This window comes from Muntiacus reevesi, chromosome 8 (genome assembly GCF_963930625.1).
Source record: "Muntiacus reevesi chromosome 8, mMunRee1.1, whole genome shotgun sequence".
Classification (NCBI taxonomy): domain Eukaryota; kingdom Metazoa; phylum Chordata; class Mammalia; order Artiodactyla; family Cervidae; genus Muntiacus; species Muntiacus reevesi.
In genome coordinates, this window is record NC_089256.1 from 88761834 (window position 1) to 88780383 (window position 18550).

Consider the following 18550-nt stretch of genomic DNA (forward strand, 5'->3'; position numbering starts at 1 on the left):
AGCCAGCTCTAAAAGAATAAAGACGAAATCCCGTGGTTAAGACTCCACCTGCCAACACAGGGGACATGGGTTCGATTCCTGGTCCGGGAAGATTCCATACGCAACTAAGTCTGTGCACACAGCTACTGAACCTGCGCTCTAGAGCCTATAAGCCACAACTCCTGAGTCCACACGACACACACAGAATGAAGCCCTCCCACCCCAGGGCCCGTGTTCCGCAACAAGAGAAGCCACCGCCGTGAAGGGCAGCCCCCGCTCTCCACAACTAGAGAAAGCCCATTTACAGCAAGGAAGACGCAGTGCAGTCAAAAATAAAAAAGTAAACCTTAAAACAAAAAAGACCAGACTTCCAGAAAACCCAGAAATGTCACGCACTTTCTGTTTCACTGTTGAGAACGTAACAAACAGTGGAGGTGAGGGTCACGTTTGTTGGTAAGGATCTGTTATGATTTACTGCCACTCAAAAAGACTGCCAATGATTCACACAGGATCAGAAAGCCCCCAATCCAGGTTTATCATCACTGACCTCTCCAAATGAAGGGAAAAACATACTGAACTCACTTCTATCAGCCACAAAGTTACAGTCTCCTAATCAAATACTAGGGATGTTACAAGACAACTGCTAATACAAACACGTACCCATGAACCAGATCACCGTACCGAAGAGTAAAAGTTGATCAATGATTATCCCTCAGTCACTTGCCATCTGACACAGGTTCTTGATAGGAAGGGAGAGGTGTGGTGTTAAATGCATTTACTCCTAAGGCCATATTTCAGAGGCCATAATCCAGGTTTGGAGAAGGAAATGGCAACCCACTCCAATATTCTTGGCTTGAAAATTACACAGACAGAGAAGCCTGGCGGGCTGTGGTCCAGGAGGTTGCGAAAGGGTGGGACGTGACTTAGCGACTAAACAACAACAATGCAGGTTTGGCCTTGGGGTGCACCAGACTCTCAGCTCTCCAGCAGCGGCTTAAGGTTTCAAGGGCTTCCCTGGTGGCTCAGAGGGTTAAGAACGCGCCTGCAAGGCAGGAGAACCGGGTTCAATCCCTGGGTTGGGATGATCCTCTGGAGAAGGGAATGGCTACCCCCTCTAGGATTCTTGCCTGGAGCATTCCATGGACAGAGGAGCCTGGTGGGCAACAGTCCATGGGGTCACAAAGAGTTGGACACAACTGAGCGACTAACTCTAAGGTTTCACACCATTTTTTAAAATAAGAAAGTGTTCCAGAAGTAACAGGGCAGTAATATGATTTGTGCCAAATCTTCATCGAAGGACACCCAGGACTGGGAATGATGATGACGCCAGCAGGTGTCAGTCCGGCAGCAGGGACCATCCGCTGCATTAGGCACTCACTGAGCACGATGGCGATTCTCACAGACGCTCCCGGGAGGCCGTGACATTGCTTCCTCATAGCACGGATGAGGGCACTGAGGCTCGGAGAGATCAAAGGCAACTCGCCCAAGGTTACACGGCCAGGGTTTTGACACGGTTCTGTCTGACACCAGGGTATTTATATTGTGCACTTGGGGCAACAATGACCCTTCTTACAGAAGCAGAGAAAAAATACTCTTAGCTCCTGCACGTCAGAGGATCAAGGATGTGTGGGGCAGCAAGAGAAAGAGAAGAGGAGGAAGACGAGAGGGGGTTCCCACGTCTCTCCCATCCCATCTCTCCATCTTGATCTTAGAATCCGATCCAAGTGGTCACAAACAACCAAGCTGTATATTCCAGGAATAAAAGGGCTTTGTGCCAGAGCCTTATTGCCTTTTGTTTTATCCAAGATACTCAAAAGTTAATTTCCCGAGCAAGGAGTTTATTCTGCAGAGGCAGAGCGACAATGTCAGGTAGCCTCAGCTTTCTACAGTGGCAAAGCTGTCAAAATGGAAAAACTCAAAACGGGGCCAAACTAGGCCATGACCCTTTCCAGGGAGCCCACCCCACTTTAAGCTAATGGACATTCGAACTACTTAGGAAAAGGCAAGTTCTAGCAGATCTCTGAACTCCTGATAATGATCAGGTAGAATTCTATTATAGAAAATCCTTTTCTTTAAAACTTGAAGTCTGTAATGCGTCATGGAGTTCAAGTTATGTCAATATACACAATATTTATGGAGCTGGGGATCAGGAAGTGGAAAGCTCCGGTCTTAAATATCTGAGGGAAGGAAATGCGAAAAGGAAACGCTCTTCCCCACACTCTGATGCTAGATTGGCTAAAGGCAGAGGAAGGCTCACAAGTACACCTTGGGACCCCTTCTAATTTCTTCTCACAACCAGTAAAACTATAAAAATACTCAAGCAAAGACCCGCTTTGAAAAATGTGTTTATCAAAGCAAATAAAAAAGGTACCAGTTTCTAGGCTACTTTTCCAAGAACATTACAGGATGGTGGAAAGGTAAAAATATTCCAGAAAAACAAAATTAAGAATTAATGAACATAAATTGTTAGACGAGGTTCAGACTCAGATGAGAATCCTGGCTTTGCTGAGACTTTAATCTCTTTCTGCCTCAGTGTCCTCATCTGTAAAACGGAAATAATACTTGATTCCTGTGATAACTCAATGACAGAGTCAGAAACACTCTGAGCACAGTGAAGGGTACACTATAATGCTCAACAATATAGGCTCTTACCATCATTATCACTATTACTACTCATCTGACTGTAGAGACCACCCCAAACCATCATGGATAGATCATTTGTGGGGACAGAATTCAGGAGAAACTGCAAGAAACACATCACAACATGACTACATTTACCGGTCTGATAAAGTCTAGACTAGATTGCTACAGTCTTTTGGGATTGTGCCCAGCACCCACGCAAGGTCAATCCGTCTGCAGCTCTAAACGTGCTCAAGGGCACGGCGGGGCTGGTGGCAGCAAAGAGGCTCTATAAGCAATATGCTCAGTGACCCACACTGGAGGACTGACTCCAGCCAAAGGGACGTGCGTTCTACCTCTCCAGGCATTTCTGTCTTTTTTGAACCTACCCCCAACCCCATTTATCTCAAAGGCAATGTGTTAGTTTTTATAAAGAGCTCTTGGGACTTCCTTGGCTGTCCAGGGGGTAGCTCTCTGTGCTTCCACTGCAGGAGGCAACAGTTTAATCCCTGGTCGGAGAACTAAGATCCTGCAAGCCATACAGAATGGCAAAAAAAAAAAAAAAAAAAAAAAAAAAAAAAAAATTTTTTTTCCTCTTTTCCAAACTATCCATTGTCAATTGAGCTTCTGTGGCAAAGAAGGCTTCCCAGTTGTGGCCCTAACTGTCTACTATCTAATCCTCTGCCATCTTCCCCTGCCTCACGGCTAAACTAAAACAATCATGGTTGTCCTATTCCTCTCTGCTATATGCTGGCTTTCCCAGCCTCCTTTATAAGGTCAAGTCTTGTGACCCAAGACAGATGGGTAAAACGCAAGAAGCCTTCTGAAGACTTGTCTGGGAAAGGTTCTCCTCTGCTGATGAAAAGAAAAGGCACTTGAGAAGACAGTCCCTTTTTGGTCAGGCTCTATGCCTTGCTGCTCCCCTCCTATGTCCTTGAAGGAAATCACGATGCCTGGACTTGCAGCAACGGCGCTCCGTGCACGCGCTGCAAAATGAACAGAGCGTGGAGCACGTGCAGCCAAGGAATGGAAGGCGCTGGGTCACGGGTGTGCCCGCTCTGGCTCTCCACGCTGGTGAGAGAGGTGAAGGTCTTCATTGCTTGGGCCACTGCAATTTGGGTATCCAGTTACATATAGCCAAGCGCCTTCCTAAATAACTTCATAGCAAATTCCCCAAAGTGGAAGAGTATGCAGGGTCTTCCAAGCTCATCTGACTTCTTATGTATGTGTGTGTTTGTGTGTGCATGTGCCTGTAATAAATGAACATTTTTATTGCTTAAACCTTTTTGTATGGGTAGCTCAAAACATTCGTTGACTCAACAGTACAAAATAAAAGCAAGCCAAAAAAACTAAAACAAAAACCCTTCCTCTGCAGAGCACAATTTTGCAAATACAATCCAAAGTGTTTGTCAGATTGAGGTTATATGTCATTTAGGGGTAAGTTTATAGGTAAAATTCTAGAAGATGTGAGAAGTCGCATGATAAAGCCCCAGATTTGTTTTTGCCCAGATTAATTAAAAAGTGAATCTATAACGGAACAGAACACAAAAGTCACATATCTTTTAAAAATAAAAGAGAATCCAAAGAGCTTTTAGCTTGGGTGTGGAATGGGGAAGGCCGCCCACTGAGCAATACTGTCACTCTGTTTATACTTAACCATCTTCACGACTGGTTCACATTTGACAGATATTTATTACCCGGTCATTATGGGCCAGGCGGAGGCTCAGCACTGAGGATGCAAAGGTCATCTCGACAGACATGAGCAGACAGTAACGCAAATATTATGACAGAGAAAGTGCAGGGCTCTATGGGAGCGCAGAGCAGTGGAAACAAACCCACTCCAGAGGAAAGGATAAGAGCTCCCCGTGGATGTGACAATTCATCTAAAACCTAAAGAATGAAAAGGACTCTGCCTAGAAAAGATCTGGAGTGGAATGGGGTTATGGAGTAGAGAGGAGTATTTCAGGCAGAGAAAGAAGCGTGTGCCAGGTCTGGGGGGCTGCAAAGGGGGACATTATTCAGTGAGGCATTTATGCTGAGTGCAAGGTAGATCACGGAGGGGCTGTTTGCAAAGCACAGACTGAGTCTTTGAAAAGGCACACTGTGGCTGCGGAATGTAAACAAGCGGGGGGATGGTGGCAGGAATCCAGTTCTGGGCGAGTTCAAGGCGGTGGTGCAAGGGCGCGGCAACAGGTGAGGACAATGGCTGTTCCATCACGGGCAGAAGACTGAGGACTGGACAGACGGGGAGCAGGGTGGGAGAAGGCCAAGAGGCCGTCCAGGTTTCCTGAGGAGTAACCGCGTGGATGGAGCGGCCTTTTACTAAGGAGGGAACAGACCCTGGAGAGGGGACAGTTTGAAACAGAAGATCTGTACATGAAGGCAACCTGTGAAACCTCCAAGAGCTGTTCAAGTCACACCACCGTGATGACATCCAGGAGCGAATGAAAAATGGCATCGTGCGTGCGTGCTAAACTGCTCCAGTCATGTCTCTTTGCAACCCCATGAACTGTAGCCCCCCAGGTACCTCTGTCCACGGATTCTCCAGGCAAGAATACTGGAGTGGGTTGCTGTGCCCTCCTGCAGGAGATCGTCCTGACCCAGGGATCGAACCTGAGTCTCTGATGTCTCCTGCATTGGCAGGTGGGTTCTTTACCTCTAGCGCTACCTGGGAAGCTCATGAAAAATGGCACCAATGTTAAAAAAACAAGCAAACATGTTCTAGAACTGGCTAAGACATTACAGCACACTTCTTCATTCTATGTTTAAGTGAGGCAGTGGTGATGGGCCAAGCAGCACAGGAGGCTGAACTCCGGCCTCAAAAATACGCTGAAACCTAAACTCCTGGCTCTGTGCACATGCCCTGATTTGGAAATGAGGTCTTTGCAGATGGAATCTGCTAAGATGAGACCATTCTGGATTCGAGCGGGCCTGGAACCAGTAGCTGGTGTTCTTACAAGGAGAGGGAGACTTTAAGGCACACAGGAGAGAAGAAAGCCAGTTGAAGGTGAAGGCAGAGATTGGAGCCACAAGCCCACGAGCCCAGGGACCACCAGGAGCAGAGGCAAGGAAGGATTCGCTCCTGCATCCTTCGGAGGTGTGCGGCCCTGCCGGCTTCCTGATTTCAGAATGCTGCCGGCGTGACCGTGAGAGACTAAACGCCTATTTTAAGCCACCCAGTTTATGGTTCTTTACTACAGCAGCTGTGGAAAGTATTACAGGGAGGAAGACTTTGTTTTAGCTTCAGAAGAAACTGGAAAGGAAGGCCTAAGGCAGATAGAAGGCAATGAATGAGACAAGCAAGGCCACTGCAAACTAAGTGTGTGGGGAGTCTGGCCCAAACGCTTAGGTCGTGAATTCAGTTTTTATATTTCAAAACTGAGGGCAACGGTACCTAATCCATAAAGTCGCACATGGGGGTACAGTCTCTGCACCGTCAAGGGTAATTATAAACATGCTATTGCGAGGCACAAATTAGATATTACATACATTTATGTAGATTATTCAGTAATCTATGAACACACCATGGCAACCCCTTCCTCTTTTATTATAACATCACTGCTGCTGCCGTGTCAAGTCTGATAGATCTGTACACATTCATTCCCCTGAAGGCAAAGCTGGTTGACAGTCCACCATCATTCTAGCACAGTGATTCTCAACTGGGAGACATATGACAATGTCTAGAGATGCTTTTGGTTGTCAGAGTACGAAGGAGGTCCTACTAGCAAGCAGTAGGCAGAGGCCAGGGAGGCTGCTAAAACAGCCTCACAGAATACAGCAACCCCCCCCCCCCCCCATTCCCGCAACAAAGAACTGTCCAGCCTCAACTGTGCTTCTAGAACTCTGCTCTGGAAGCACCCGACGGCCTGCAGCCAAGCTTCAGGGACCAAGGATGCACTTTCTCATCCACAGCAGTCAAGCTGATCACATATTCTCCTGAAATGTGACACGAAATTAATATCACTATTAATACAGTGATTCACAAGTAACCCAGAGCTAATGGAAACATAAGTCCTCCTTGATATCCTTACAAAGAGTGAGAATTCCCGTCCTAGAAGCAGCCAGTGACCATGCCGCTCTGAAAGCACCAGCGGGGATACACGTACACACACCGCAGGGCCCAGGCGCCCACACTCCCCGCCCGCCGGCGCACGCCCTCTGCCAGACGAGACTGGAGGAGGAACAGCAGCTGTCCTCCCAGCAGTCCCTCCCAGGAGCTGGGGAGCCTCCCTGAAGCTGAGCAACCCCTGGAGACCCAGCAGCGGAGCTCCCGGGCTGAACCCTGGAATCAGACATTCAGCAGTGGGTGGCTGGATCAGGCCCACGGCGCTGGCACAGGTAGTCAGGTTATCTTTTATCTGAACCTTGTAGCCAAGCCTGAAATACTGCCTCGTTCCAAGCTGCTGTATCTTCTCTGTGGCTGCCTCTGGCATGCGAAGCATCTGTAGTTGCCTCCTTGTAGCTATAATGTAAATACGGCTGTGCATACTGGACATTTTTAACCAAGCTTGTTTATCAAGCCTCTGTGGTCTGCTCATCCCCCTCGCCATGTATTCAGGTCATAAACAACTTGAACCTCCAGTGCTATTCTTGGGAGTCAAGAGCACCTTAAAAATAGGATCAGCTAATTGCTAAAGGCAAGAAAACCCCAGTTTTGGTAAAGGCACAGTCAGGTACTCAGGGTTGCCCTCTCTGCTGAAGCTGTATGATTTTCTTTTACTGACAAAGAAGTTCAAACATATCTAAGGAAATAAATGTGGGACAGCGTGCAGTGCAACATTAAATGGCAAAGTCTACCTTGGAGGGCAGAGCACACCGCTACGTAGAACAGCACATATGTTAATCCTAACTTTGAGAAGTCTGTATTTATTGGGTTCTAAGCAAGTTCAAGGATAAAAGTTGTGCCATACTGGTTTAAATACCCTGAATGTTTCCACCACCATAATCAAAACTACATTTACATTTAAAATTGGCTTGGTACTTTCAGTGTATCTTTTATCATCAAAATCAAAAGTTTAGTTAAAGCTTTTGGTCCATTGAGACAGAGCAAATATTCCAACAGATGGAAAATGTTAAAAGTCAAGAATTCTGGCATTTGAAGATTCATATATAATTACCCTCCTCTAAAAGCAAAACATCATGAAGAAAGCCAAAGAAACATGCTATCTCATAGGAAACCAACAGCAAAACACAAAAATACAAAAATTACAATTCCTCTCCAATCTGTAAAATAAAATTTACTGAGCTACTTGAACTTTTTAAACCGCCCCAGATAATAGAGATAATTTCTTCTTGAAGTTATGGGAACACGATTTTCCTAAGTATGAAAAATAATCATCAGCATCTTAATGTAGTCATCACAGACACATGGCTTTTCAGGGCAGACCACACAAAATTTTCATGTCACGTTGACAACGAAGCGGCTGAAGTAATTCATAATGCAGTCTGATTTGAAGGAGCAGAAAGAAAAGCTCAACCTCTGTTTCAATTCAGTTTGAAAAAGGAGAATTCAAAAAAATATTTCATGATAACTTAGACATAGAATTTACATATTCATAGAAGCCTGTGTCTATGACTGCCTTTGGGCAGTAGTGTGTAGCGTCAGTCACTCCGTTGTGTCCGACTCTTTGCGACCCCACAGACTACAGCCCGCCAGGCTCCTCTGTCCACGGGGCTCAGAAGGTGAAGAATCTGCCTGCAACGCAGGAGACCCAGGTTCTATGCCTGGGCCGGGGAGATCCCCTGCAGAAGGGAATGGCAACCTACTCCCGTATTCTTGCCTGGAGAATTCCGTGATTGCCTTTATCTTATCTAAATCGTACCCTGTGAACTAACAATTGCTATTATTATATGCCATCAAGTCAGCCTACCTTTATCACCTTCACACACGGAAACAAAAAACCCACAGATTTATATTTTAATGCTAAGTTCATATTCTGGGAAAGCCAGACTGTTTACAGAGAAATAACAAGAAGATCTTTTATAATCCTATCTATGTAGAGCACATTTATTAAAGAATGCTCCCCAGGGCTTCCCTAGTGCATCAGTGGCAAAGAATCCACCTGCCAATGCAGAAGATAATGGGTTCGATCCCTGATCTGGGAAGATCTGACATTTCAAGAAGCCACTAAGCCCGTGGGCTACAAGTACTGAGCCTGTGCTCTAGAGCCTGGGAACCATAATTTCTGAGCCCTCACGCTGCGACTACTGAAGCCCGCATGCCCCAGAGCCCTGCCCTGCAAGAAGAGAAGCCTCGGCAAGGAGAAGCCCGCACACGGCAACTGGAGAGCAGCTCTCATTGGCCTCAACTAGAGGAAAGCCTGTGCAGCCGTGAAGACCCAGCACAGCACAAATAAAGTTAAAAAAAAAAGGAATGCTCCCTAGAGAAAGGCAGCGCTGAGGGCTAAGCAGAGTGTGTTTGTGTGTTTTGAGTGGGGACAGTTAGAACAAATATCAGAAAAAAAGGCTTGTACACTAGTCCTCCTGGAAGTTTCCCTAGAGTAGGACCTGCCTACACAACCAGAAGTCTAAACTAAGAAGAAAAAACACTCTGCCACCCAGGAGACTGACTTTCTTCCCCAAAGAGTGGGGTACTGGACCACTGCTAACGTCCTCCCCATCACAGGGAAACTTTTTTGGACTAACCATTTTTAAGAACACTGAATTTGTAAATTAAGCTACAGGAAGCACTCGAGTTGCACTTCAGCTTGTTCTCAATCAGAGCGATGTTTATCTGTTTCATACAAAGGTCCTACAGCAGAAGTGTGAAAAACGCTGATGGAGAATAACACCATTGAATAATACCATTGCCTCCCTAGGGATGTCAAGAGAATCCAAGGGCATAAACGTGTGAAATGCTTAGCACAGAGGTTTGCAGGCTATCAAAGCTCAGCAGCGGTTGGTTGGAATGATGATGCCGATAACAATTTGAATCTTTGCTGCAGAGGTAATTTAAAGAAAATGAAGCACAGATGTTCATATGATTCGCTGTGAAGAAATGTCACACTTAACATCTCAGAAGCTTTTAAAAGATGATCACCTCCAATAGTTGCTTGCACCACAGAGTTTTAAAACTGGATGCGCAGAGGGCAATGCCACAAAAAGGCTCACCTCTTCTTCTTGGTGATGATGAGCACATCGTTAAACAGGAAGAAGTAGACTAGCTGTCGGGACGTCCTTTTTGAGAAAAGCACCGTGTCTTCCACATATGCCGTCAGCTCGCCTCTCTTTACCAGCCACCGGGAAGAGGAGACCAGAGGGAAAGGCTGCAAAGACAGAAACGCTCAGTACCCAAAGCCAAAGTCACGTCTTTTTAGGACCACCGGAAGTAAAGTATACAACTTACATTCAAACAAATGATACGCCGTTACTCTATAACAGTTCATGTAATAGGTACATAATGGTAAAAACACAATCAGAGGAGAACACACTCTTCAAGAGAAAACCAAAAGGAACCAAAAGGAATCGTTTATTTCTATTTTCCAACAGAAAAAAACTGTTAATATTAACTTGTCTATATAAAGACTAAAACTCAGTCAGAAAATGTTACTAGGTCAACCAAAAATTGTTACCCTTCCATGAACTCTCAACTTTCTGAAAAAGAAGACTGATAAGGAGTCACTTAAAACTGGAAAACCTCAAAATGAAATCTATTGGTATCAACTGTAGCCATTTCAGATACCACAGATCAGAATCCAAATGTACCAAAAAACATTGATAACTGTGCTTAAAAAGAGACAAACATAAAATAAGAGATAAAGGTCTGCATTCAATTCATGAATTAAAAAGATTTTATTCAAAAGGAAAGAAAAAAAAAATCCCTGCAAATGTATGTTATGTCTATAGATTATCTACTTAGCTGTATTCTGGAGAACACCTATTCTTGAAAGTTTACGGTAGTTTCCCTCATGGAAGTTAGTCCCTGAAAGCATCGTGCCACTTTCTGGTTGTGAAAATGAACTTCTTCCAGAATAATCCACCTTAATCTCACAGAAAAGGCTATATTCAAGGAATTACATATTGCCTTTTCTTTATTCAGTTTACAGTTTCCAACTGGAAAACTCTCAAAACCTCAGAATAATCCTTGCCCTTGAGAGTTCCTTTTTTTAAAAATTACCAGAAATGCTTACTGCCAAAAATCTGATTTAAAACACGACATCCATAATATAAGCAAAAGTTCTTGGACACACAAAAGATAACCCTAGTAAGTGTGGTGCAACCAAATGTCATCCATTTCAGAGAACAATGATTAAAAATAGCCAGAGGAAATTAAGGATATAAGGGAGGAAATTCAAAGGCTAAGAAAGGATTTCATTTTTTTTTTTAATTTATAAAGAACATTTCTAAGAAGTCTGCTCACAAACACATACTTTTTGGTTGGCCAAAAAGTTCCTTCAGTTTTTAAGTAAAAAATAAAAGACACATTTTTCATTTTCATCAAGAACTTTACTGAACAGAATATCCACCATTTTGTTCTACTATCATCTGCCATTTTTCAGGCAACTTCATAATTTCATCTTCCCCAAACTTTTAATCTTTTCAGCCAAAGAACTGTTTCAAGTGCCTTTTACAGTCTTCCAGAAAATTGAATTTTTTTTCCATTAAGAGAATTTTGTAAAGAATGAAATAGAAATTCAAAGGTGCCATGTCTGGTGAATACGGCAGATGAATCAGAACCTCCCAGCCAAGCTCCAACAGTTTCTGCCTGGTCATCAAGGAAACAGGCGGTCTTGCGTTGTCCTGATGAAAGATTATCTGCTTTCTGTTGACTAACTCTGGGCACTTTGTGGCGAGTGCAGCTTTCAGTTGGTCTAACTGGGAGCAGGACTTGTTGGAATTAATCCTTTGGTTTTTTGGAAGCAGTGCATAAGAGAGGTGAGCCAATCCAACCCCACCATATACACAGCATCACCTTCTTTGAATGAAGACCAGCCTTTGGTTGGTGGTGGTTCATTTCATTTGTCCAGTGATCTCTTCCATTCCACATTATGCATAGTATTCACTGTTCATCGCCCATCACAAAAACGGGACATTTTCATTATGTTTAAGTACAGAATTTCACGGGGAAAGACGGTCAAGAAGGTTTTTTTCGTTTTAACTTATGTGGAACCCAAACATCAAAGCAATTAATGTAATCAAGATGCTGTAAATGATTTTTAATGCTTGATTTGGATATTTTGCGTATGTCTGCTATCCCCCATGTGGTGTAGCATTGAGTGTTCTCAATTCATGTCTTAATTTGATCACTATCAATTTCAACTGGTCTACCATCCAGCAAGAAACTGCACAAACCACATCTGATATATTCAATCAGTCACAGCACCTTCTCCATATACCACACAAATCTTTCTTTATTTTTTTGCATTTTAGTCGCACTTTTACCTTTCCTGAAATAATAAGGCATAATATGCAGAAAACGTTGCTTTTTCTTCTATCTTCAATATTAAAATGGCTACACAAAAATTCATCAATTTTGATAATTTTTTTTTCTAAATGCACACTGATGTGACCGCTGTCACAGTACAATCTAACAAAATTGTCCTGAATTAAGTTAAAGACAACTAACCATTATTAGAGCTATCTTACGGAAAAAAACAAACAAATGTTTTGGCCAATCCATATTTTCCTGAAGATTTAACAAAGGAAGATGAAAGATTATGGCTGATCTTAATATTTCAAACATGTCTAATAAAAGAGTTCATATACTTATCAGCCTCCAAAGTCAAATCGGTCTATGGCTGAGACTTAAAAGGTGACAGAGAGGTTACTTCAATAATTTAGGAGGACCCCCACCAGCAAACATGAGAGGTCACAAATAACCAGAGTCAGGTTAGGTCCTGCCACAGGACCATAATTACAAGATAGCACTGAAATCGTGCCATAGATTATAAAGGACAAACCAATGAGAGTATTACGTACGTGCCACCCTACGCCTATTCTTATTTAGAAGACAAGGGGAATAAAAAGTTTTTTAAACCCTTGTTCTTGAAATAGATTGAGTTTTTGTTTTATTTTTTAGATTGAGTTTTATGGACACTTCATAATCCACTAGGCAAAAATAAATTTCTAATGTATATCTAAAATTGACAGTGGCTTTCTCCAAAGAAGACATAGAGACGGCCAACAAACACATGAAAACATGCTCAGCATCACTAATCACTAGAGAAACGCAAATCAAAACTACGAGGACCTCCATGGTGGTCCAGTGGACAGGAATCCATCTGCCAACGCAGGGGACACAGGTTCAATCCCTGATCTGGGGAGATCCCACACGCCGCGGAACAGCTGAGCCCACGCACAGCTACTGAGCCTGCGCTCTAGAGCCTGCGAGCTGCAACCCCTGATGCCGAGCCTGCGGGGGCCAACTACTGAGCTTGTCTGCCACAGCTACGAAAGCCCACACTCCCGGCGCCTGTGATCTGCAACGAGAGAAGCCACGCAAACGAGAAGCCCATGCATTGCAATCAAGACTGGCTCCCACACTGCAACCACAGAAAGCTCACACACGGCAATGAAGACCCAGAGCAGCCAGAGAGAGAGAAAGAAAGAAAAAACTACAGTGAGGTATCACTCACACTGCTCAGAATGGCCATCATCAACATTTATACAAACAACAAATGCTGGAAAGGGTGTACGGGAGAGAGAATCCTTCTACACTGTTAGTGGGAATGTAGACTGGTACAGCCACTATGGAGAACAGTATGGAGGTTCCTTAAAAAATCAAAACAGATCTGTCATGTGAACCAGTAATCCCATTTTCAGGCATATACCCTGAAGAAACCATAATCTGAGAGGGTGCATGCGCCCTGATGCTCACGGCAGCATCACTGCTGATAGCCAGGCCATGGAAGAAGCCTAAATGCCCATCGACCAAAGAACGGATAAAGAAAATGTGGTGCATGTCTGCAATGGAATATTACTCAGCCAAAAATAGGAATGAAATAGGGCCATTTACAGAAACGGGGATGAGCCTAGAGGCTATCATACAGGGTGAAATAAGTCAGAAGGAGAAAAACAAATACTGTATAATATTGCTTATATGTGGAATCTAGAAAAATGGTAGAGATGAACTCATGTGCAAAGCAGGAATAGACACACAGACATAGAGAACCAACTTGCGGTTACCAAGGGGTGAAGGGAGAGTGGGATGAACTGGGAGACTGAAGCTGACATATATACACTGCTATGCATAAAGTGGATAACTAATGTGAACCTACCGTATAGCACAGGGAACTCTATTCAATACTGAATGACAGGAAGAGGGCATTGTAACAGAAGTGTGTGTGTTGTTTTTAGCGAGTACTCATCATCTCCTAAGAAAAATCATGGGTCATGTTTCTGCATTTAAAATGTTACAGTCAGGTTGTCACAGCAGAATAGTTTACACTGAGCTGCAAGTCAGGATATCTAGACCCTAGTCCTGATTCTGCCACCATAAGCCAAACGACCCTATTAGTGATTAATTATTCTCTGGGCTGTATTTTCCTCATTTATAAAATAAAAGGGTGCATCACTGACCCTCAAACCATATGACACAGTAGAGCGTTATCTGCATAGAGCCGTCATCACTCTAATTCCACAGCTCAAATGGGGAACCCGTTCACTATGAAAAAATATGACCAGTCACTTTAAGGTGCTTTATTAAATTCAAGAGGCATAAAAAGAAATAAAATCACAACCATGAGCACTCACATCCATTAAGGATTCAACTGTGAGCCACAAAGGACTTGACAATGGCCAAGCCTGGCCATGGTCATTTCCTTGTTCATCCTGTCATGTGGCCCTGGGCAGGAAGGGACACGCAGCAACACGCAGCACATAGGCACAAAAAGAATTACGTAAGAAAAACAAACGTGAAAAGAATAATCCACTAATAATCCTTTTTGCCAGCTGGGAAAGGAGTCCCCTCATTTGACTGAGGAGAAATGCCCTAGTCCAGCTCATGGGATACCACTGTTTTGCCGGACACTTTGGCTCAGACAGTAAAGAATCTGCCTACAACGCAGGAGACTCAGGTTCGATCCCTGGGTTAGGAAGACCCCCTGCAGAAGGGAATGGCCACCCACTCCAGTATGCTTGCCTGGAAAATTCCACAGACAGAGCGGCCTGCTGGGCTACAGTCCATACAGCCCATGGAATAAAGAGCTGGCCACAACGGAGCAACTAACACTTTCACTTTTATTTTTTTTGGAGAATACAAAAGCAATCTCCTTTCCAGTCTAAAAATTCTGTCATTTTACTATGTCTCCTCAAGTTTGGTCTCTTCCTCGGAGGGAAAAAAAAGTTCTAGTTAGATAATACCTAACTCAGTGGTTTAGAGAAAGGTCACTTTATCTGGGATAAGCAAGAGCAGAATTACCCACAACAAAGAATCTGCTGCTCCGCCTGCCAGCCTCTGTGTAATCCATTTACGGCCCTGCTTTGACAAGCAAATTCCTCCACACTCTGCTACTCTCCACTATCTCCCTATTCACTGAAGATCTCAGCAAAAGCAGTAATAAATCTGTTTATGAAGAAGTATGAGAGAGTACCTTAATTTTAAATTCCAGCTGGGAGTTAATTGTGTACATCATTTCTGTCCTTTCCATCTTCCGGGCTCCTTCATTGCAGAGTCTCACCAACTGCAAACAGAGAAGAATCAGGGAGGGTTAAGAGGTGAAGGAGAGAAACCTCACTATCAAATGCAGATCTTGCAGGAAATAATTAGCACTTTGGAAAACTCCAGACAGTTCAAGAATCTCCAGCCTCACACAGTCAAGACTCCGTACCCAGTTGGAAGTGGTGTCATTAGGATGTGCAGACAGAGGAAGAATGCCCTGAGAGTTTTCAGGGACACACGTCCTCGTGTTATGCGTGTTACCACATCACACGCTTCACATACACGAGGCAGGTTCACTGCGTGGTCCAACCTGTCCGTTCTGCCCCCGCTCCTCGCCTTCACCCCTGGGAGCCCCACCAAGCCCAGGGCAATTCAAATCAGAGCAGACTGAGGGCAGAATACCGGACTTCAAGGGCAAGTTCTCAGCTGAATGCTAGGCTCCAGGCATGTGGCGGGTGACCTGGATGCTAGAGGAGGACAGCCTTCTGCTGGAACCGAATAGTCAGTGACTCTTCAAGCTGAGGGGAATGCGGTTTAATTAGCACTACTGAGTTATCTACAAATAGATGGACTAACAGTCCTTGGACGAGTAGCTGTGATACTGTGATTTATAATAAAACAGATATTTTGTCTCCTAGCCACTGTTTCTGGCACATGGCTCCTAAAACCCTTGTAATTTCCTATATAAGAGCCTTGGGGGCATCTTTGGCTATAATTTAGTATTGTTACCAGTTCCCGAAATAGCTCCAGGACATAAAAGTAAACTGGGTATCTTCTGTTATTCATAACAAGCCCCTTTCAACCTTGCTGAATTTATATTAATGAGGCGATTTTCGGAAAGCTCCTAAAGATGGGGTTGGTTGCCAAGGGAACCATTCAAATAATTAGAGGAAAGACTGGAACTTTCAGGCCTACCATCTGACCTGCAGGGACGGAAGAGGGGCAAGATATGACTTGATCACTACTGAGCAGTGATTTAATAAATCATGCCCATGTAAAGAAGCCTCCAGAAAAACTGCTGAATTCTGGAATGGGAGAAATTCCAGGTTGGTAAGAAGATGGCATCTCAAACTCTGAGGATAGGACATTCGGAGCTTGGGACCCTTCTGGACCTCACCCTATCTCTTCCTTTGGCTGCTCACTCATATTCTTTAGCATCCTTTGTAACAAACCACCAATCTAGTAAGTAAACTGTTTTCCTGAGTTCTATGAGCCCCTCGAGCAAATTAATCAAACCTAAGCAGAGGGCAGGTGGTGGAAACTTCCGATTTATAGCCAGTGGGTCAGAAGCACAGGTAACAACCTGGACTCGTGAAGAGTAACCAGAGTGAAGTCTGGGGTGTGGCCTGGGGGGCCTGAGCCCTTATCCAGTGGGATGCGCTATCTCCAGGCGGAGTGAAAACTGAATTGAATAGAGGAAGCCACACGGGCTTCCCAGGTGGCACTAGTGGTGAAGAACCGGCCTGCCAGTGCAGGCAGACACAAGAGACACGCGTTGGATCCTTGAGTCGGGAAGATGCCCTGGAGGAGGGCACGGCAACCCACCCCAGTATTCTCGCCTGGAGAATCCACGGACAGAGGAGCCTGGTGGGCCACTCAGTTCATGGGCCACAGAGTCGGACACGATGGACGTGATTTAGCACGCACACACGCGCAAAGCCACCGAGCTGGGAGGGCAGGTTGCTCAGCGTGGGGAAAGCCGCACACATTGGAGACCACAAGGGTCAGAAGTGAAGCGTTCTGTGGGTAGAGTAATGTGCGCAGAGGATCCACCCAAGAGCCACAAGAAAGTTTGTATTGTTAATTTCTCATTAACTGGAAAATCTGTAAAACATGCCCATAACAAGGATCATCGGCCATAAAGACAGTGTGCTTGTTAAAAACAGAAGCTAGAAATTCCGATTAGATTTACTTAATATCGGTGCTTTACTAAGTAGCTCCTACTCTGAAAAGAAATGCTAGCACATCAGGCCAGAAAAGGCTCTGACCTAATCCTACTTCACGGAGGTTAACTGGAAACAAGATGGGTTACACACTTCCTCCTTTTTTCCCATGATTATATGAACATATAAATACACACATGTGATGTGTAAAAATTATTTTATTTTTGTAAATGGATCACCCAATGCTTGTCTGGGACTTAATTTTTCCACTTGACAATATTTCTCCTTATAAATAGAGCATTCACTGAAAAACAAGTTTATTTTGTACCTGGTATGTGTCAGGTGCTAAGGTTGCAACACTTAAGAGATCTACAGTCCCTACTGTCATAAAAGAAGGGCAGACACAATAATCAGAGACTGAAATCTTAAGGAAAAAACGGGGTGGGCAGGGGTCCAGGGAGGAAGAGGGTGGGGAGAGAGTCGGGGGCCTCTCCTTAGAGTTCCTCTGAGCTGCGCCGAAGGAACAAGGGGAGTTGTAGCGCGCAATCGAGGCGCAGCACTGGGCCGGGCAGAGCGAACACGGGAAGCAGACTGCCGTGTGCCTGAGGAATAAGATCCGACACAGGAAAATGGCACAAGGGGAAACTGAAGGGCCAGGCCAGGGTCAAAGCACGCAGGCTCTTTCGGCGTGTGGGTTGTGTTCTAAGTGCAAAGAGAAGCCACCCGCAGGCTTTCAGCAAAGCAGTAGCAGGATGCAACATACGCGGTGAGCACATGTGCTTCCACAGCGCACCTATTCCATCCCCAACTGATGGACGTTTGGACGATTTCCAATCACTTGACGGATTTTCTGGGTTTAAAGGGTATGCCTATCTCCAGCATATCTTTAGGTCCCAGTGGTATGAAGAGTTTATTGATGCAAGGACTGGTGGTCCACCTGCTCAAAGCTAGGAGCCGAGGGACTTCCCTGGTGGTCCAAAGAATCTGCCTTCCAATGCAGGGGACACAGGTGCGACCCCTGATCGGGCAACTAAGACCCTATATGCCTTGGGCAACTAGAGTGCCCGCTCACAGTCACTACTGAGCACGCACACACCACAACTAGAGATGCCATGTGCTGCATCGAGCAAAGCCTGCGCAGTTCATAGTATCTCGTTAATGCTGTGACCTCCAGAAAAACATGTCCAGTCTTTGTAAGTTCAAATCTGATCATGAAACTCCTCAGCTTGAAATCTTTAAAAGGCCCTTTGAAGCTTCCAGAATTAAATCTCACCAAGATGAGGCTCTGGCACCTACTTGCCCGACCCTACTTCTTCTACCCTGGGCCTCAGTGCTACTGAATTTCCGGCCAAAGGTCCTCCCTCTGCCACGTCCTTCACACTTTTGATGTGTTTCCCTCCACCTGAATGCCCTTCACCCAACTCTGTCCAACTGACTCCTTCTTATCTAGATTTATACCACTCTGTTTGTC

At 44.7% G+C, this 18550-nt stretch overlaps 1 protein-coding gene across 2 annotated transcripts in view; it reads right to left on the bottom strand.

Annotated features, from left to right (window-relative positions):
- ARHGEF26 (Rho guanine nucleotide exchange factor 26) overlaps positions 1–18550 on the bottom strand; it is a 130998-nt gene that overhangs the window by 27428 nt on the left and 85020 nt on the right. For both annotated transcript variants that reach the window (XM_065942705.1, XM_065942704.1), the window contains 2 exons: positions 15129–15218; positions 9709–9863 (listed from right to left, as the gene is read on the bottom strand). In XM_065942705.1, the coding sequence (XP_065798777.1) occupies positions 9709–9863; positions 15129–15218 (245 nt within the window). The remainder of the gene's footprint in view (positions 1–9708; positions 9864–15128; positions 15219–18550) is intronic.